The sequence below is a fragment of the Panthera tigris genome, chromosome A1 (assembly GCF_018350195.1).
Source record: "Panthera tigris isolate Pti1 chromosome A1, P.tigris_Pti1_mat1.1, whole genome shotgun sequence".
NCBI classification, from domain to species: Eukaryota; Metazoa; Chordata; class Mammalia; order Carnivora; family Felidae; genus Panthera; species Panthera tigris.
The window spans coordinates 144,536,186-144,557,656 of record NC_056660.1 but is presented as its reverse complement, the minus strand read 5'-3'; the positions used below and the strand labels follow the sequence as shown (position 1 = coordinate 144,557,656).

The 21,471-nt window shown below is 41.5% G+C and overlaps 1 protein-coding gene and 1 long non-coding RNA gene across 6 annotated transcripts in view; one reads left to right on the top strand and one right to left on the bottom strand.

Moving 5' to 3' along the window:
• Positions 1 to 19,866, bottom strand: part of LOC122239554 — a 29,572-nt gene extending 9,706 nt beyond the window's left edge. Inside the window, exons 1-2 of the long non-coding RNA XR_006218741.1 lie at positions 19,558 to 19,866; positions 17,896 to 17,956 (exon numbers count right to left, since the gene is read on the bottom strand). This is a non-coding gene — a long non-coding RNA (uncharacterized LOC122239554). The remainder of the gene's footprint in view (positions 1 to 17,895; positions 17,957 to 19,557) is intronic.
• An 89-nt stretch (positions 19,867 to 19,955) lies between these two features.
• Positions 19,956 to 21,471, top strand: part of SSBP2 (single stranded DNA binding protein 2) — a 309,669-nt gene continuing 308,153 nt past the window's right edge. For all 5 annotated transcript variants that reach the window (XM_007079791.3, XM_007079789.3, XM_007079792.3 and 2 more), the window contains exon 1: positions 19,956 to 20,093. In XM_007079791.3, coding sequence (XP_007079853.1) covers positions 20,032 to 20,093 — 62 coding nt within the window. In that variant the 5' untranslated portion in view covers positions 19,956 to 20,031. The remainder of the gene's footprint in view (positions 20,094 to 21,471) is intronic.

Below are 21,471 nucleotides of genomic sequence, written 5' to 3'. Positions count from 1 at the left end.
GTACATTATGAATCTCTGAGTGGGATATATGATATGCTGTGTTTCCCAAACTTATTTGGCCTTAGAACTTTTTTTCCTTGAAACTTTCTTAAGGGAATATTGGTCTGTGAAACATACTTTGTCTTAAAGGAACATATTTAACTCTTGTGGGTTAGGCATAGGTTCTTATGAAATGACATAGGGGTCTATGGAAAATAGACATTACTGTTCTAGTGGGACAATGCATTCTAAGTTCTACAACTGCATTTTTGGAATACAGCAGGTTATGAAGTGGACAACAGCATGTAAGAGCCTTTCAGCTATGAACTTTTGTGACTGTTCCAAAAGCAGAGGCAGATGACCAAGTAGAAGGGATCTGGGATCATAGGTTAGAAGAGCCGGTATCTAGTTTCAACTTTACCACTATTGGCTGGGTATTCCTGAGCAACATTTAACATTGTGCCCTCAGTTTTTTCACCTATAAAATGGAGTGATTAATGATGGTGTTAAGATAAATAATACCTGTTTAACATCTCACAGGAATTTTAGGAGGATCTAGTGAGATGGTAGCATAAAAGCATTCTGAAAACAGTAGACTTTTCCTAGTAAGTACATATTAAAACACCTTATTAGTGCTTAAGTAGCTTGGTTTTGCAATAGGAACAAGTATACAAACCCATAGATAACTTTCAAACCTTTTTTTCCCCCAAACACTTCAAATTATTCTCCTCAAACCTGGTAATAACAAGTAATTCATAAATTTGAATTTCATTTTTTTTCTTCTTTCTAGATCTTCTCTCTGGTGAAGGGAAGTGTAGTGGTCAAGACAAAAATAAAATCAAGGAAGGGAAGTAGAAGTCCTCCATTTAATAAACTACATAACCAGTATAAGATAGATCATTGTCACATTTGGGCTTCAAGTGAGACCTGACTGATTTGGAAACAATGCAAGTGGGGCAAAGTCCATCCTCAGATTTTCAGGCAACTTTGGATCCAAAGTTATTAGTTGTCACTTAACATTCCCACTGACAAAAACAGCATGCCTCAACTGACAAAGCCTAAAATATCACCTGTGATATACCATGAACGTATCATTTCACAAAAAAGCAGGAAATATTAGTTACCACACTTGTCCACTATCTCTCTCTAGTGGTGGGGCAAAACATATGTCACTGGGTCATGGGCAACAACAACATGGGTCTGTTTCTTGGTCTTCTCAGCTTTAGGACATAGAGTGATCTATTAAATTATCACACTGCATTCTGGGTATTCTTGAGCAATATTCAACCTTCCTGCTTCAGAAACTTAGAGGAGGGGAGCTCTGAGTAACCTTTTAAAATATAATTTATCTGGAAGATTCTGGTATGTTAAGCCTGAGTTAGCAATTAAGTTTAATTCCTTGCTCTATGTGTTTGAAATGGAACCGGTTGCAAAAGTGAATGTGCTATGCTGACAAGTATGTCTTTTAAAGTAATCTCCATTGTTTATTACCCTAATGGTAGAACTCATAGATGATTCTAGGCAGGCGAATTATAAAGGCAAACATGCATCCAAGGAAGGGTGCTTCCTACCATAGTCACAAATGCATTTATGTTTAGTGGTTACTTGGGGAAAGGGAATTTCTCTGTAGATAACACAAATTAGCATCCAATTTAGAGGCATTTTCATTAAATTATCTGGTTGCTTCCTCTTATCAGAAACTGTACTTTGAATACTCCCTTTTATTTTTTTTCACTTTTATCATTTGATGTGAAGAAAGTAACATTTTATGAGCAAGCATGGCTTACCTGGGACTCCTAAATTGTTTTATTATATATTACTATCTTTACTTGTTGTCTTTCTTCTTAAACAAAGGATCTCCAAGAATATTATGCAAATTCATCATTAATATGAATAAATGGGGAACTATTTGTTTGCCATTTCATAGGTATAATTTACTCTTGGTTTTATCCACAGTGACTCAGTGTTAAAAAATGCTAACTAGAACCTAAGTACCCTTTACTTCTCTGCTTTAGGTTCTACTTTGGCCACTTCTTTATTTTTAAAAAAATTTTTTAAACATTAATTTTTTTGTTTTTATTATTTCTGAGAGAGAGAGAAAGGGAGACAGAATGTGAGTGGGGGGGAAGGAGCAGACAGAGAAGGAGACACAGAATCCAAAGCCGACTCCAGACTCTGAGTTGTCAGCACAGAGCCCAATGCTGGACTTGAACTCATGAATCATGAGATCTATGACTTGAGGTGAGGTCAGACACTTGATGGACTGAGCCACCTATGCTCCCCCTGCTTTTCTTTAATAATTTTAAAAAATTTCTATTTCTTATTTAAAAAATTTTTTTTAATGTTTATTTTTGAGAGAGAAAGACAAAGTGTGAGCAGGGAAGGGGCAGAGAGAGAGGAGACATAGAATCTGAAGCAGGCTCTGGGCTCTGTGCTGACAGCTCAACGTGGGGCTTGAACTCACCAGCCATGAGATCATGACCTGAGCCAAAGTCTGATGCTCAACCAACTGAGCCACCCAGGCTAAAATTTTGTATTTTTTAAGTTTATTTGTCAATCTGTAGAGAGACAGAGACAGCATGAACAGGGAAGGGGAAGAGGGAGAGAGAAAAAAGAGAGAATCCCAAGCAGGCTCTGCACTGTCAGCACAGAGCCCAATGTGTGGTTTGAATCACAAAACTTGAAACAAAGAGTTGGATGCTTAACCAACTGAGCCACTCAGGTGCCCCCCACCTTTTTTTTAAGTTCATTTATTTATTTTGAGAGAGAATGCATGTGTGAGCATGAATGGGAAAGGGGTAGAGACAGAGGGAAAGAGAGAATCCCAAGCAGCCTCCCCACTGTCTTCACAGAGCCTGATGCAGACTCGAACCCATGAACCGTGAGATCACAACCCGAGCCAAAACTAAGAGTCAGACACTTAACCTATCAAGCCACCCAGGTGCTTCCTACTTTGGCCACTTCTTAACACATGCCACTAGTTCTAGGCATTAGGTTGAATTTTTCAAGAGTGAATTAAATAGCATACATTCCTTGTTGTGGTTAAGGATGGAGAGCAATTGAAACACAGAAATAAGATTGAGAAGAGGTGAGGGAAATAGGTTATTTCATCTTTCAAAGACAAAGTTCTGTGGAAGGAAGATTCTTGGTGCTCATCAGGAACACAAACCTCTATGTATGGAAGAATGGGGAGCAAAAGGAATTTCAATTATTTCTTCATGAAATCTGACCCAGAGTTGAACAAAGAGAATTTGAAAGCTCTTGCATATGCCATTTGTGGGGGGCTGGGAGGGGACATCATTATTTCCCCCATTTCTCTGGTATTGCTTGAACAAAAAGAATTATTGAAATTGAACTTGTTCAGGTTTTTTATAAATCAAAATGTCAACAAATACAAGCACTAGTCTAGTTACAACAAGAGACTGTAGTTTACAGAATAAAACTAACCCTGTTTCTTTTTTTTTTTTTTTAAGCTCTACAAAGAACACATTGTTTATTCTTGTGTAAAAACGTCATGTAAAGAAGCTCTCTGTCAGGTAGTCTATTTTTATTTAGTTGTTTCATAACTCAATTATCATGTTCCCCTCTGCCTAATAATTAGCATATGCATAGTAACAAGGCTTGAAAACCTGTTCTTTTCCCCACTGTGTGTCAGTTATATTTCCAGGGTGTTTGGAGAACGGGTTGTGCCTGTGTAGGTGAGTCGTCTTTCCCTGCTGCTCTGGCAGCTTGCCCCTGTGCAGTGTTGAGGGTCAGCTTTTGGAGAAAGTCCCAGCCAGAGGCCTGAGCAGGGACTTCCTGCCATCTGGAACAGTCTGGAGCACAACGAAAGATGTCAGCAAGAAGTGCTCAAATGACTCCTCTCCAGCTCCCTGGGGATGAGCAGTATTTCCCTCAGTTCCATGATTGGGGAAATTTAACCATCACTACCAGTAATTTGATGCACACATTTTGAGCTCTGTATTTGGTTGCCTTCCATGTTCTGGTTTTTCTGGCTGCTTATCACCTTTCGGATACTTTTTCTATGTTTGAGGAATTCCCCATAGCATGAGTCCTGCCTTCCCACCGCATAAGGCCCAAATGCGTTTTCCCAGCTTCTTTTATAGCAACGGCGCACAAGTTACAACCTAGGCTCAGGCAATCCACCTTGCGTGTAGGAGAAATTGTTTTGAAAGAGAACAATGAGAGGAAGTAGGTGTCTTACAGAATACACTTTCTGGCAAAAGTGGCAATGGAGGCTTCTGGCTTTGGAGGGAGGACAGCAATGGAGGTTCTGGCATTCAATGTCCAGAGCTAACAGTGAACACTGAGATGATGGAGGTAGGGCCACAAGGGTCTTCTATGGCAATTGTGATGGATGCAGTGTTAAGATCTTCTCTGCAATAATTAAAAAGAATTAAAAAAAATTTTTTTTAATGTTTATTTATTTTTGAGACAGAGAGAGACAGAGCATGAACAGGGGAGGAGCAGACAGAGAGGGAGACACAGAATCTGAAACAGGCTCCAGGCTCTGAGTTGTCAGCACAGAGCCCAACGCGGGGCTTGAACTCACGGACTGTGAGATCATGACCTGAGCCGAAGTTGGACGCCTAACCGACCAAGCCACACAGGCGCCCCAAGAATTTTCAAAGACATCTAATGTAATTGCTGATTAGACACATACATTCTGAAAATCAAAGCAGTTAATTTGATTAGTGGATTTTTTTAAAGCTATGACAACTTTTAGGAATGACAACTTTGAAGTGCATTATTTTCCATAGGCAAGTAATATAGTTCGTGAGGAATAAATTCCAAGACCAAGGTGTTTGTGAGAAACTAGTGAGGGGTAGTTACTCTTCACATGTTTTGGGAGCATATTCATTTAGTTTGCATATTGTCATTTACCCATTTCAGAGCTCCCTTCTCCCTCTTCTTCCACCTTCTTCTCACATCTATATTATTGCTCTAATCTGGTTTTATTTATCTTCTTCTCACATCTATATTATTGCTCTAATCTAGGGTTGGATGGACAGACATTCTCTGGTATCTAAGAAGGAATGCAGAACCCCACTAGTTGGGGTAGATAGAGGGGTTACAATGAAAGAGGAAGACAAAGGGGTGCCTGGGTGGCCCAGTCAGTTGAGCGTCGACTTCGGCTCAGTTCATGATCTCAGTTCGTGGGTTCGAGCCTTGCAGCAGGCTCTCTGCTGACAGCTTGGAGCCTGAAGCTTGCTTCAGATTCTGTGTCTCCCTCTCTCTCTGCCCCTCCCAAACTCACGCTCTGTCTCTCTCAAAAATAAAGAAACATTAAAAAAATTTAGAAAAATAAAAAAAGAAGAGGAACAGAAAAACCCATCCAAATCAATAGAAATATATATTTTGAAGTAAAGGCTATTTATTATTTATTTTCTAAATAGTTTGCATAATGTAAGAAAAAGTGGTATTTGTTAAGAATAGGTCAATTAGGTTTAAAAATGTAAGTCATTATTGGCCCATGGTAATGGGTCATGACCACAGCTGACATTATGGAAATAATAGGCAGACCCAAAGTTTGAAGACATGCTTGGACAATATTAGTAGGCTCCTTCTTTTCAGGGAAAAAAAAAATCATTATAAAATATTTTCTCAGCCAGAATGACACACTACAACTGTATTACTACTGCAACATGACAAATTTATGGAATCTAAATCAGTAAGTTTTAACCATAGAGATAAATTCTGAGGGATGAGGAATTTATGAACTCAGTGCATAGTCCTAAATTTTAGGAATTACAATGAAAGATCCTATTTTCTGCCCCTCACTCTGCCATAATGTTGAAAAAGACTGATATTCTAAACTCTGATGAGCCATTTTTTTCTTTAGTCATCCTATTGGCTTTTAAAATTATCTCCCCTTCCATCTTGTACCTTGTGGCATAATTTCAACATGGTAGTATTCCTGTTATGAGTACTGTTCAATTATTAGTGACTCAAGCAAAGAGAATTTAAATGCCTTCATAAAGGTCCCTCAGGTAGGCTGTAACTGACTGGATGGAGAAAGGAAACCACAGTTGACTTGCATAGTTCAGGAGAGCTCTACGCCAGTTTCTAATGTGCTAGATTTCATGAAGTGATGTAATTGCTTAGTATATTTTATTAAATCTATGATTTTCCACTGTACATGTAGAAAGGTAAGATAGCAATATCCTCACATCATTTTTTTTCTTTTTTTTCTTTTAATTCCCACTGGTATTTTATTATTAATAAATAATTTTAAACTCAGCTTTCAATTCTTTTCTCATTTTCTCATTTTTCTATAATTCTGAAAATAGCACTTATAAGGGTAGGAGATCTAGAGACATGGTTGAGGTGATGTAGGTATGCAGACTTAGTTCTACCAAGGGCAGGAAGATGGCCTGGTCTGTCTTCAAGCTCTATCCAAACGTTGGTGTGCAGGTGTGGCATCCACAGAAGTCTCCTTTCAAAGAAGGACCTGATATCAAGGGGGAGTGCCAGCATCTTCAGGGGTTTCCTCAGCTGCTAAGAACCACCTCTCCAGAGATCATGTCCTCCCTAAGGCAGCTCTCCTCAGATGAGTGAGACTAGGGCATAAAAGCCAGGCCATTTTGGCAGGGCCACAGGAGATCTCTCTAGAGATCTGCAGTATATTGGCTGAGGCTTTGTAAGGCCTTCACTGGGGCTGGCTTCTTCCTTTACACAATCCTACTTCTTCCCCTCTCCTTTCATAGAGTTGGTGCCTAGTAAACATGGTGTATTTCATACTCATCTTAGACTCTGTTTTTAGAGAACCTAACCTTCAACAGCAGGCAAGTTCTATAGGATCTGGAAGCTTTTCCAGTCAAGGTCTAAATGATCTAAGCCAGAATTTTGAAATGTTCCTTATCCTGAATCTATCAATGTATCTATGTAACTTTTAAAAAAAATGTTAGTTTATTTTGAGAGATAGAGCACCAGCAGGGGAGGGGCAGAGAGAGAAGGAGAGAGAATCCCAAGCAGGCTAGGCACCCATCAGCACAGAGCCTGATGTAAGGTTTGATCTCAAGGACTATGAGATCATGACTTGAGCAAAATCAAGAGTCAGACACTTAACCAACTGAGCTAACCAGGTGCCCCCTGTGTATCTTTTTTTAAAAATAATTTTTCTTTTGGGGCCCCTGGGTGGCTCAGTTCGTTGGGCATCCAACTTTGGCTCAGGTCATGATCTCACAGTCCATGAGTTCGAGCCCCACATCAGGCCTGTGCTGACAGCTCAGAGCCTGGATCCTGCTTCAGATTCTGTCTCTCTTCTCTTTGCCCCTCCCCTGCTCATGCTTTGTCTCTCTCTGTCTCAAAATAAATAAATAAATAAATAAATAAATAAATAAATAAATAAAAATTTTTCTTTGGTTTGGTTGTGGTTCTAATTTTTGGTTTATTTTTGTCTGTTTGGGAGTCTGTTGGGAGGAATTCTAGGAAGCTCTTTATACATTAGAAACCTGAAGAGAGGGGCACCTGAGTCATGCACATGCTCTCTCTCTCTCTCTCTCAAAATAAATAAACTTAAAAAAAAAAAACCTGAAGAAAAGAAATAAAAATGCTGATTTCCCCGACAACTTCCATTGTTATTGAAAAGATGTATTCTCACTGAAAAATAAAGTTGGTTTTATCACATTAAGTATTTTATAGGACACATTTAAGTAAGTTAAAGGACTTGTACATGCAGTATATGGAGTAAACTGTCCTTGTCTATGTGAAAGATATGTGAAGATGGTCAAATAGATAATCTTTGCCCGATCTTATGAAATGTATACACAGTAGTCCCAGTTCTCCTTTTTCTCCATCTCTATGTCATATGTGATTCTCTCTTCTCCATCCCTTACTGCACCTAGCTTGGGTCCTTTCTGCATCAGTTACACCTGGATCCTTGTAATAACCCCTCCACTTCCCTGCCTCCATTGACTCTCCCATCTCTCCTTCACACAAAGGTCAGAGTGATTTTTCTAAATTACAAATCTGATCAGGTAATTCCTCTGCCTAAAATCCTCTAGTGGCTTCCCAAGGCTACTCAAGGATTTAAAGCCCAGTCTTTTTCATAGTGCTCATACAAAACTCTTCATGAATCAGTCTTTGCTGACTCGCCAGCTTTATCTCCACAACTATCTCCAGTCTTCCCACTACAGGCAAATTCCTTGTAGCTTCTGGAATGTGCATGATCTCTCTTCCCTTTCTGCCTTAGTATATGTAGCTCCCATTGTTGAAATGCCCTTCCCTGTGTTATTTTTTAGGTTGTTATTATTATTATTATTATTATTATTATTATTATTATTATTTTAACTTAGCTAAGCTTTATTCCTTAGTCCAGGCTCCTCTCACCTGTCAAGCAAACTCCAGGTAGAAGTAGTCCTCCATGACCCAGAATACCCAGTGCCACTAACATCCTTCATAACACTTAAAATGCCATATTGAAATATAAGGCTGGTATACTCCTCTCTAGATTATGAGCTCCTCAAAGAAACTTTATATGTGCATCCTCAGCACTTAGCGCAGTGCCTGGCTCATGGTAAGTATTTAGCAAAGCTTTGTGTCTTCCTTTTAAGTTCTTTACGGTGGCTACTGCTTCTAACAGATTCTTCCATCATCCCCACCTATTGCTTAGCAAAATACTATGTTGCTCTATACTACATATGGTAGGTGTTCAATGAATGCTTGTTGAGTGGATGACTATACTGCTACTGTTTTAAGTATTACCATTCTACCTTTAACAAATGCTTAAAAGATTCCAATTACCAGGAGTAGCTTAGAAAAACATTTTAAGTGTTGATTGACCAGTAGAAGTCTCTGAAGATTTTATTTCACTCTAGAGCAGTTGTCTAAACCATGAACTACAAGCTAATAGTATTCACAGGAGAGAGACTTTGTCTATTTGCCTAGACCGTCTGTGATATTAGCTATGCAAATAAATATTTTGATTGTTCATTTGGGAGAAGAGGATTACTTGATGACGGTCTTGAAGTATATGCAGGCTTATTATGAGGAGGAGGATGACTTAATTTTTTTCCCATTGCATCGCCGATTCAATGAGGAAAAGAACTTAATATTGTATTAACAGTTAAAGATAAGAGTTTCTTCACTGGGATTAAGGAACACTGTGGAACATCCTTCTTTGCAGATTTGACTAAATGACATCAAAATTCTTGTTTTCACCCTTGAATCCATGAAATTTGGAATGACGTCATCACAGTGACCAACTGCAACCAAGACAGAAGCTGTTGAATTTGGCATCATGTTTTCTAGTTACTAAATTCAGATAAGAGATAGCAGATGCATGCTATCAATATAGGACCATCTTGGGCTCTGCTAAAGAATCACAATTATTATCCTTACAGTTATACTCATTTCAGAGATGAGACCCAGAAACTGTTAAGTTCTAGTAAAAGGCCACTTATTATGTGTGATATAATTATAAGAGCAGAGAATGTCTTTCAAAGGAGTTAAGAATTGGATAGGACTAGGGAAAGTCATGCAAGGCAAGAGGAAATCATAGTACTCATGATATGATATGAAATAATACAGTGTTGACAGATGTGCCAGGTATATTTGAAAAGTAACAGACCACATAGGGCATGCCCCAACTCTGAGGAAGAAAACATTCGCTAAGCACATATGATATGCCAAACTCTTTGCTAGATCCAGTATGTGCATTTTCTCATTCACTCCTCATTATAACCCTAACATACAGTAGTAACATCTCAGTTTGCAACTGATAAAACTGAGACACTGAGAAGTTAAGCGACTTGGCTAAGATCACACAGCTAATAATGAAGCAGGGAATCCAAATCCAGGTTTTTAGACTGCAGCTACTGGAACTAAAATTTAATTCCAGAAACATTAGTAATCATTTCCCAAAGGCAAAGTAGAAACTGGGGTAGGAATTGTAGGGCTTGAAAGCAGGGAAACATCTTCTTCAACAATATATTCATATATTCATATAAGGCTCATATAAGGCTCAACATGTAGGTATTCTATAAGCGTCTGTGAATGAAGAGGCTGTCTTCAAGGAATATATACTCTGGTAGGGAAGACAGACATGCATAAATAACTACAACATAGTGAAGGCTGTAGGTACTGATGGATCAGATTAGATTAAAATCTGAGGGGAGAGAAAGTTATCCTATAGGCAGTGAGGAGGCATTGAGGTTTTTGAGTAGGAGAGTAACATAATGAAAGCTTATTACTGAAAACTAATCTGCTGACTATGTGCTACTTGTTTCCTTATTGTCAGCAACATTAAGCCACTTGGAACTCTAAGTAAGTTACATCTGTGGAGATACAAAAGAGGAGAAAATACTTCTCTCTCTCATGTCCTGCTCACCAAGATTCTGCTAAATTGATTTAGATGCTGGAACAATAAATTGGAGTAAGAGCAGAAGCCTAAAATCTGAAGGTGTGCTGGTACTCTCTGTCCAATCACTATTGTTTCTAAAAATATAAGGATCCCCTGCATTGGAGCAGTAGGGCAGAGGACTGGAAAGATTGCATGTTGCAAATATCTAAGTGAGCTAGGATCTGAGGTTACTCATGTATGACTGTTTTATTAGATTCATTCATTCATTCATTCATTCATCCATCCAGTCAGTCCATGAACATTTGTTTAGTGAGCGCTGCTGGGTATCTGGTACTGTTCCAGGTCTTAAGACATAGAGATCTAGTATGAGAAGAAGGATAAGACCACTGCCCACATGGACTATGCAAGCCAACAGAGTAATTCAAATCATGGACGTCTTCAAATATGACATGTGATTAAAAAGAAAATAAAACAGAGCAGCAGGAGGAACAGTGACTGAGGATGGGGGAATAAGCACTTTAAAAAGGACTCTTATAGAAAACCTTTCTGTGGAAATGACATTCCAGCAGACTTAAGTATGAGAAAAAAAACCCAGCCATGCAAAGAACAGAAGGAAGAACGTTCCAGGCAGAGGAAACAGCCAGGGCAAAGGCCCTGAGGTTGAAAGTTAGAGGAAGAGATAGCAGAAGTTGTGGCCTTTTGTTATTAGCCACATTCAGAACTCTGAAAAGCATATCTGAAATACTTCCTTTTCAAATATTACACCACTAAAATATTTTAACAATTAATAATTTGATGATTCTCATTATTAGCTTTCTTCTTAATAACCAATTAAAAATTTCCATCTGAAAAAATAGATACTAAAAATATTAATTTGAGTGTAAAATGACAAACAACAAAAAGGAAATAGAGGTCATAGATAATAAGGATGAAGGATTTCAGAAGATCACCTTGAGGAGTGGGGTGGTGGTGACGGTTGGAAATGAAAGGCTGAAAATCATGTACTATTTATTAATTTAATAAATCTGTCTTGATGTCAATGTAATCGAATGTTGCCACAAAATAATGGTCTCCTGCTGCTACATAAATGTTGAGGCCAAGCTCTGATGTTTATTTTCAAGACAGGAGACATTGATCCTTCACTAATAGAATATTACAAGTTTATTTCTATTATGCTAAGTAACCAAAGTTGATTTCATTGTTTGATTTGATGGATGTTGGTGCTGTCAGAGTTCAGAATGGTCTGGGATTAGGAGGCCAAAAGGATGAATTTTTTTCCCCCTAATTAGGCATCCTTGGATTTCATTCTAACATAAAATCAATAAAGGAAAATTTTAGGGATACTTAGTCTCTGGGATCTTTCTTCTGATGCCCCAGGGATTCTAACTATTTGGCACAAGATTGTTTTCCCCTGGGACTAAAGATACTCTAGAGCCAGACAGTGAGTGAATTGGATGGGGGCCCCACCCAATTGGAAAGGCAACAGGAAAAGTGATGAGAGGAAAAAGACATCTACAACAATAGAAGGAGGAAGTGAAGCCAAAAAAACAAAACAAAACAAAACAAAACAAAACAAAACAAAGAAGCGAAGGAAAGGTAACATGAAATACAATAATCTACCAGGAACAACCCACACTGGGGGGGGAAAAATCCCAAAACAACAACAAAAAACAACCCCCAAAGGAATAGCAATCTACTTATTTAGATGCAGGGAAACAGTTTGTGATCATTTCCAGAGGTAGGGCACATATTTATAGTGATCCAGTGACTGGATGGTGATGTGACCCAGTGATCCAGGTCTCCCTTAACCTAAGCAGAATGTGAATTAAAACAGATCTTGGTTTTCGGGTTTTATCCACTACAGATCTCAGAGCCACCTAGATCTGGGAAATGTGATTCACTGAAAGAGAAATGAACAAGGTGAAGATTGGAAAGAAGACATGAATTGAGCAATCTAGTAGGAATACAGAGAATATGTATCTCTTTTAAATATCAAAAGAGAAATAGATTCATACCAAATCACTTCTTCTTTTAATATCCTACAATAAGCCAAGGTATTTACTTTACAATAGTCAAAATGGAGGAAATGATGTACTTGATAAAGTCCAAGGCTGAAAAAGTCAAAATGGAGGAAATGATGTACTTGATAAAGTCCAAGGCTGAAATAAAGCAGGGTGTGGCTTGGTGTTTCTGATTTTGCCTAATCAGGACGTTTAGGTGTAAGAACAGAATTCACTGCTGCTTACCATGCTGAAGTAAGATCCCATAAACCCTGCTTGAGTGGTCTTGCCTGTATTTAATCCAACCTGAATTCACAAAGAAGCTTGCATTTCTAGAATTGAGTACATGAAAGAGTAAATATTAAGGGGCAAGAGTGGTTGGAAGGATCTCTGTATTAGATTCTGAGAAGGCCTGAACAGATAGGCTGCATGGATGTGAATTACAATCCCATCATTCACTAGTTGTGTGAACCAGCAAAATATGTGAATAATAAAACCTGCCTCTAAGGATTACAAAGATCACTGAGCGAGATACTCTGTGTAAAGCACTTGGCGCCCGGCATATCATAAAGCTTGATAAATATTAGTGTTGTTAATACCTAAGAAGTCTGTGATGTGGCTTGCAAGAACTGAAATTCTTGCATAGTTGAAGTTGAACCATGTAACACTGTTAAGCAGTCAAACATTTTTGACTTACAAAAATAGCAGTTTCATATATTTTCAATCTAATATGTTTCCATGAAACTTCCCTATTTCTCTCACCTTTGTCCTTTTGTCAGGGATTGGGGGGAAAAGAATGGGAAGAGGGAAGACAGAACAGGTAAAAGAAGGAATGGAAAGATGGGAGGTTATGTGGTAAAACCCTTTGGAGCAACCGACACAGGCTAGAAGCTGCAGAGATGTAGTTCTGTTGCCCATCTCTTCCCCCTTTCCTCCGCCTCCTCTCACAGCCCTTTAGTGAAGGTCTTTAGAAGGTTCCTGAGACATGTATGTGACATATGCCTCCTTGTGCCACAAATGACAAATGCTCCTTTAAAATGAAGAAAACAACCAAACTAGCCAACAGAGCTGGTACCTCCTAAAAGGACACAAGAGCCAAGGCAAGAACAATGGAAGCAGTGCAAGAAAATTGGGATATGGGGATAACTCTTCCAGAGGGATGGGTGAAGGTATCCAGAACTGGATTCTTCCTTGGCCACCCTTCCCTGCAGACTACCTACTTTCATTAACAGAGTGAGCTGTTTGTCTACCTCCTTCCTAGAAGAACCAGACAGAAAAGCCAGAGTAAACATATACAGTATTGCTAAAGCCTCTAATTTCTGGGCACCTCAGCCTCAAACACCGTGCCAAAGAAGAATATTCCATGGGTCAGCGTCCTTGGCCACAATTCTCCTTAACTCAGAGCAACGAACTTAGCAAAGCAACAACTTTAGCCCTAAGTAGTGTTCATAGGACTATAGACAGTGATCAAGGTTATCCTCAAAGAAGTAAAACTCCCATGAGTGTTAGAGGGAAGACAGGGTAGAAGGTAAGCACAGAGTAGTAGCAGACCATATCACAAAAATGTATTCTTTCTTAACTTTCTTAACACTGGCCCCCAATACCGCAGACAACTTGGATCTTAGAAGCTGAGTGAGGCTAATGGAGATTTGCCATGCAGTAGTCAATAGCTCAGCACCATGTGGCAGGGAATCTGTCTATCCTCTGCTTCAAGAATTTAGGTCCAAGGAAAAACACCTGGAGAGTTTGAAAAACTGATGATAACAAGATTATAGAATTATGTGTCTGACGAGGAATCTGGTTTATACACGTATAATCTAATGATGATGATGCTAACAGGTAGCAATTGCCACCACAGAATACTTACAAATCTCCAAATACTGGAATATATAGAAGGAGCCCAACTGGTTTCAAAGACTTTTTGAGCACACCAAAATAAATAAAATGTAAGTACCTTCTGTATCTTTGACAAGTATACATGACCCTGCTTATTATTGGCAATGGCTATATTCAGCACCTTTTTTTTTTTTAATGTTTGTTTATTTTTGAGAGAGAGAAAGAAAGAGCCTGAGTGTGTGCAAGTGGGGGAGGAGCAGAGAGAGGGAGAGAGAGAATCCTAAGCAGGCTCCTCGCTGCCAACACAGCCCAACACAGGGCTCAATCTCACAAACCGTGAGACCTTTACCTGAGCTGAAATCAAGAGACACTTAAGTGACCAGGTACCCCAATTCAGTCCTTATCTTAAACATATTTTTAACACAGCTAAAGAGGTTAAAATATGTATCTTAACCCCTTATAGTCAAACTATTTCAAGATAAATAAAATATAATAGTGGAATAATTTATTGCCTTCTTTTTTTGACATACTTCGTTGAGAGGACCCAATAATGTTGGAAAATAATGAAAAACAAATGAGTAGTTATTTTTCCCCCTATGTTTCCATTTCTAACAGGAGGAAATGACACTGCCTGGCATGTTCACAGCCTCCTTCATGAGACTGGGGCCTTTGTCAAATCCAAGAGTGCAAAGACATCATATTGGCATAATCTTAGTAGGTGAAAAACCATTGTGAAGATTTAGGAATGCACTGAAAAAATAGTAATACTTTTGAATAAAGAACACTCTTTGGCATACTTTCTATTACATAACTTTCAACATTTAATGACAAAAAGCCAGCCAGTGAATACTGCAACACTCGGGATTTGTTTTGCAAAATGTGCTAAAGTGTGTGAAATTGCAATATGTGGTAGCCCCACTTTTTTCATTTTTCATCATCTTCAGCTTATGTGCAATTTTTCATATCAGGATTATTTTTTTCTAAGTTATTAAATTTGAAATCTTGATGGTGCTAAAAAAGACTAGGCACTCTAGAGATGGAACAGTTTAGAACCAGTAGATCTGTACAGTCTCTCCTAACCCATTGGTAAATGTTTATGTATAGCTAAATTGGGATTTTAAAAATCTAGGGCAATAGGTTAAGAAAACAGTCATTGCCTCAGATTAACTGATGTTAAACCAATAACAGTGTGTCAAATAATGTTAATTTGAGGCCCCATTTCATTTATTATTCTGGTATAAGAGACCACGTTGCATAGTATTACAGTTGTAATGACTCTATTCATTCAATTACTTTGGTACATGGCATGTAAGCAGTTTGTGAATCTAAGCATGCTAGTCTGTTCTGCCTGGGAGTGAAGTTTCATACAGTAGTTTGAGTGACAAACATCTCAGAGCTTGCTCACATTCCTCTGTGGAATAGTCACTTCTGAGAGAAAGAGGTGCGGCTCCGTGGTCTGAGAACAGTACTGTCAGCCAGGAACACAGAGTTCTCATCCTGGAACGAGTTCTGTTCTCTTTATGGATCAGATCATGCTAATAAATCTTTCTAGGACTCAGTTTACCCAGTTAAAAAAGCTGGTTAGGAAAATCTAATTAACAGGTATAATGACTATTCACGAACAGATATCTGTTAAATGATTTGAAATGAAAAGTGATATGAATGTAAGATATTTTTCATAAACTAGTTTATGAAACAAATTAATAATAGAAAATTTTCAGCCTTTGAAAAAATTACCCCAGAACAAGAAAATTAATTTTAATACATTTCAATGTTTATTTTAATTTTTCTAAACATTTTCTACTCTAAATGTTTTTTTTAAGTTAACATGCTAAGTATACTCTGTGATGCAAATAATTAAATTCACCATTAGTTTCTATTTAAACTTAAAGAGGTAGCCTCTTTGTTCTATATAGCAAAGGGAAATCTTTTCTAAAGTTCCATGCACTATAAGAATATGGACATTATTAACCTTAATGTTTTATAGAAAAAATGAGGATCAAAGAAATGCATAGTTAATCTAGAGCAGGGTGGTATACAAACTGCCTATTTTAAAATGATAAAGACTTCCAAGAATAAGATGCAATTTCCAAAAAGAGAAAATTGTGCATTTGTACACAAACAAAACCAGGGCAGGGGAGAAAGACCTAATGATTAATTGTGGTGTTCTATATCTGAAAGAATAAAGAAAAAAAAAACCCTCAAATACATGTGTTTCATTCTGGTGGCTCAGCTGGTCAGCACTCTTTCTCTCTTCCAGCCCCCCCAGATTAATCAGCCTTATGTGTGAGGTTAAAAAAAACGATTAACTTCTAAAAAATATATTGTGGTTATTTACAGGAAGACTTAAATCTCCTGTCTTCCCCTTTCTTAAAAATGAAAACAAACAGACAATGGATCTTCAATTCTGTGTCTGGGATCTCAAATTTGGCTGTGAATATGTGTTTCAAATCTCATTAATTACAATATTGGCCCCACGAGATACAGTTGCTGATGCAAAGAACACTCTTTGTACTCAAAATAATTTGAACAAGGGCAAAGAAGCATTTTATTTACATGTGTAAACATTAACAAGAAAATAAAATAGAGATGGTTCAGATAGCTGCTGAGATGTTTTAATGACAATTGATTTGATTACTACTGAAGCTTTAAGGTTACCGCGTATAGGGATAGTCATGTTTTCACTTAGTGTATTTGTTGGATAATAACGTTCTTGTAAAGTTAACTCTGACATTAACTTGGCAAGTTCTGAACTAAGACCTTTTCGCATTTTATTCTTTTTGGATACTAAGACCAACCATATTATTCTGAATTCCACGCCCTACTGTGCAGATTTACAATTTATTTATTTCTTAAATATCAGAAAATATGCCATTACTCAAAGGACTTTTCCATGTAATAAATGTGGGTGAAAACCAATCAAATGAATACATTGCAGCAGTAGACAGGAAACAGCTTCTCTTGTTTTCTTTTCTCTTTAGGAAATAGTAAATTAAACCATAGCTATTTGTGGTCTTGTGCTATAAGATCACATGTGGTCATACATTTTCATCCTATTAACAAATCTGTTGGCTCAGTGGGTAGAAAGTAAAGTCCATTGTAAAGATGTCTTAATGCCTTATGTAGGGAGGGTCATCTGCTGTGTATAGCCACAACCTAAAAATCTTGCTTTGAGATCTGATTGTGTTTATTGGCTGTCTTTAAATGGACATTGAAGAGCAGAGTTAAGCAGTCCTAATTACATATAAGAATCACTTGGAGCTTACAAAAAAATACAGAGGCCATGGTCCATCCACAAAGTTTCTGAGTGAGTTAGTTGAGGGCAGGGCGGGGGATGTCCCAGAAACTTGTATTTAAAACCAAACCAACAAAACCCAACAAAAAATAAATCCTCTTAGGGCAATTCTAATGTGCCATGACTGAGAACCATAGAGAATTCCAACTCTAGTGCAAGGATAATAATGAATTTGTTTTTAGATAACAGTACAAAGCCCACTCTTGATCTTTAATGGAAACCTTACCTTAGTCCAGGTGTGGGCATGGATTAGCAGCTGCCATAGCTCCCTCCTTGACAGCATTCTCAAAGCAGTCCCTTATACAGAGTGTTCTATGGGTCATGGAGCTTTGAGATGCTAATTTTCTGGGTTAAAGCCAATGAAAGTTGATAACTGAACAACAAATTATATATGCTAACTCTGAAGGTAGACTCTGTAAAGAGTGGCAGCCTTACACACATGTGAGCACTTTGAGCAAAAGTTCATTAAAAGAGAGACTTACTCAGCATCACTCCTTCCTGTTCTTCTGAGTCCATCAATGTCATGTCTCCACCACCAAATCACTATAGTTCATTGTAAACAGAAAGGGGGATTTTGAATTAGAAATGGCAAATTACTTCTCTTGGAAATTAATCAACGTAAGTCTATGTGATTTCTCACTTTTTTCATTCTTCTATGGGATGAATTTTTGTCCTTTTAATAACAGCACTTTTTTCTTGCATCCTTCAATAGTAACTTAGGTCCTTTATTGTTTTTGCCATCTTTTGCTATCATATTCTATGGTTTCATTTAATCCTATTTCTTTTATTCTTCTTTCCTACCTTTTTACACTTTACCTTTTCCAATTAAAAAAACAAAACAAAAAAACTTCTCTAACACTAGAATAGCGGGTCCTTCTTCATTTTTCCCAGTTTTTGATTTGTTTGGTTGCCAATCTGTTTTCTGGGTCTCTTTATTACTAACTGCCCTTCCTTAACCTTCTGTTGATGTTTCATTCCTATCACTTGCTGATGTTGGTCATAAAGCCCATTTCTTTCCATTCCATTTATCTTTGTATCTCCATAAGCATTTTTAGGGTCCTACTACTAAAAGCTTAAAGCTCTATGTGAGAAACAGAAAGGTAGCTTTCCCCATTTAAATCCTATTTCCTCTCCCCTCCCATAGCCGTTCCATGTCTATTCACCCTTTCCTGATGTTTCCCCCAGTCTGACCCCCACCTGCACCCCTCTTCCTCTGTCACTCCCTATTTGATGCCCATGTCTTCTTTCTAACCCCATTTGCACTCTGATTTTGCATCCAAGGATCTCCACAAGATAAAGGATGGAGTTCTATCGGGAACCAGATTGTGCTACAGAAACTTTCTGCACATTTACTGAAATGGGATTAGGGGCTTTGATCCAGAAATATTCTCAGGCAGCCTTTCAGCTCTGGCACAATTTTGTACACCTTGAAGGAGGGTTGGGGCCTACTCTGATGGACAACAGCTGAGCTGTCTTTAAAGGCCTTCTGGGGCCCTTTCCACTTCAAAGGTTAGGATGAGTAGGCATCACCAACCAAGGCTGGAAAACCAGGCCAGGTGGGAGTGCCTGGGGCCCTTTTCTGCAGCATTTCTGGCAAGGGAGCTGTTGCACGGTGTGCCACAGAGCTTCGAGGGTCCCGTGCAGGGGCCAGGGTAGGGGGCCAGTGAGTCCCCAGGAATCACTGGGCCATTTTGGGATTGGGAGGCTCACCTCTAAAGAGGGGAGGCAGGCCTGAGGCAGGGTGTTCCCCAGGGAAGCAGGGTGCGGCCCCGGGGGCGAGGCGACGCCACCCCAGCGGCGCCCGCCGAGGGCGGGAGGGACAATCTCTATCCAGGAGGGAAGGCGAGACGCTCTGGGCCGCTCAAACAGAAGGTCCAGGGAACTGCGCGTGTGTCCCCTGCCTGCCGCCCTCTGGGAGCAGGGCGTGGTGGGGGGACGGGGGAGGGGGGTCTACACCCCAGGGAGAACGGCTGAGGGCTGTAGAGATCAATCCAGGGTACTGGCGCGGGGTCACAGACAGGAGAGGAGCAGGAGAGGGGGCTGGTGGGGGCTCCCACGAAAGCTGGGGCCGTATGTCTGTCTGTGTACTCGGCGGGCGCCCTAAAGTCTGGGGCCGCCACAGCTCCAGCTCCGCCGGCTCCTACCAGCGATTCCAGGCCGCACTTTCCCCTCCTCCCGGCGCCTTCTCTCCAGTGAGGAGCCGAGCGCGGGCGGCGCGGGGGGAGGGGCGGCGGCAGAGAGAACAGCCAGTTGTTTAAAATCCTTCTAGAGCAGTTTCTAATTCCCCCCTTGCGCCGGGGTTCGGAGGGGGGAGGGGGGAAAGAGAGCGGGAGGAGGGAGGAGAGCGGAGAGGGAAGGAGGGAGGGAACCCGGGAGGGAGGGAAGGAGGGAGGAGACTGCCGCTTAGGCTGTAGCCGCCACCGCGCGCTTCGGCAGGCCGGAGGGAGGAGGAGGCCTGTCAGTCTCGCGCGTTGCCTGGGCGAAGGGGGCGGAGCTTTAGCGTGGGGCGGCCAATAGTGGGGGTGGCTGCGTGGGTCGCCATGGGGACGGGGCTGTTCCCGGGGAGGCTGTGATGGGTTGACAGGTGCGTGACAGTGGGAGCTGCTCTCGGCACAAGCATGTACGGCAAAGGCAAGAGTAACAGCAGCGCCGTCCCGTCCGACAGCCAGGCCCGGGAGAAGTAAGTGTCTCCGCTTCTCACCCACCTCCGCCTTCACACGAGCGCACACACACGCACGCACTCGCACACTCTCTTGGAGACACACAGACCCAGACACTCTCCGCCCGGGGAGAGCCGGGGGTGGGCTGGCAGGGGGAGGGGTACGCGAGGTGGGGGCGTGCGGTGCGGGGAGCGGCTGTTTCCCAGGAGGTGCTCGCGCGGGGCGGGCGGCCTTGGGGGGCTGCCGGCGGGAGGGAACGAGTGTGCTGGGGGGCGGTGGCGGTGCTGGTGCCGAGGACGGAAACTTGTTTGGGTGATTGGGGGAAATAACCTACGGGTTCACCTCCTCACAAAGTAACTTTAGAGCTGGGGTCCGGGGCTGCGGGGACCCAGAGCGCTGCCGAGGGTCGCGGAGGGGGCGGGAGGGGGCAGCTGCGTGGAGGAGGGCTCGCGGTGGGAATGTGGGTGTTTGGAGCGGCGGGCTGGGGTCGGGGCAGGCAGCGAGAGGGGCGCTGCGGCCGGGGCTCCGGCGCCGGGATTTGGGGCCGGGATCGCCGGACGAGTCGAGGGCGGCGGTGCCGGGCGCGCGGCGGGCGGAAGCCGGGCGCGGAGCGACCGAGCGGGGCCCCGCGGGGCGCGGAGACGCGCGCTGGGCGCGGAGGGCGTGTGCGGGCGTGGGCTGGGTGGGCGTCCGGGCTTTTTCCAGCCCGCGGAGGGACTGGGCGTTCGTGGTGCCCCGTGCCTAGCGGAACCCGGGTGGTCGGGCGCCGCTGAAGTTTGGGAGACTAAGAAGGACCGAGTTCTTGGGGGAGGAAAAGTGTGCTGGCGAGGAGCGGGATCTGCTGGAGCAGGCTGGTGTTTCTGCCTGTCGCAGCAGACCCAAGTCCGTGGCGGCGGCTGGAGAACTTTTTTTGGAGACTTGCCGCTTCCCTCCCAAACGTCTGGGGGCCGCGGCTGCCTCGGCACCGGGCGGGGCGGCCCCCGAGGGGCGGTGGTCGTGGGGCGCGTGGAGTGGGAGTTGTGTGAGCTGCAGCGGCCGGCGGGAGGAGATTTGTCTGGGGGTGCGCTAGGAGCAGTGGTCCGAAAAGGGATTTGCCGGAAGGGGAGAAGCGTTGAGTGGGGAGACACAGGTGTTAACTCCGGTGGGAGCCCAGAGGAGGCCTGCGAGAAGAGAGCCCCTCCCGTCCTGGGATGCCACCGTCACGGCACACTGCGAAGCAGGGCTGTTTGCTGCTATTCTTACGTACTTGTAACGGTGATTTGGTTGTTACTAAAAATGAGAGCGAATAGTAACTGTGACCACTGAGGAAGAACCCCTCTTTTCTGTGCAGCAGATCAGTGACTCCCAGTAACCACCTCCACTCTGAGGTTTGAGGCTTATCCTTGTCATTGAACGCGC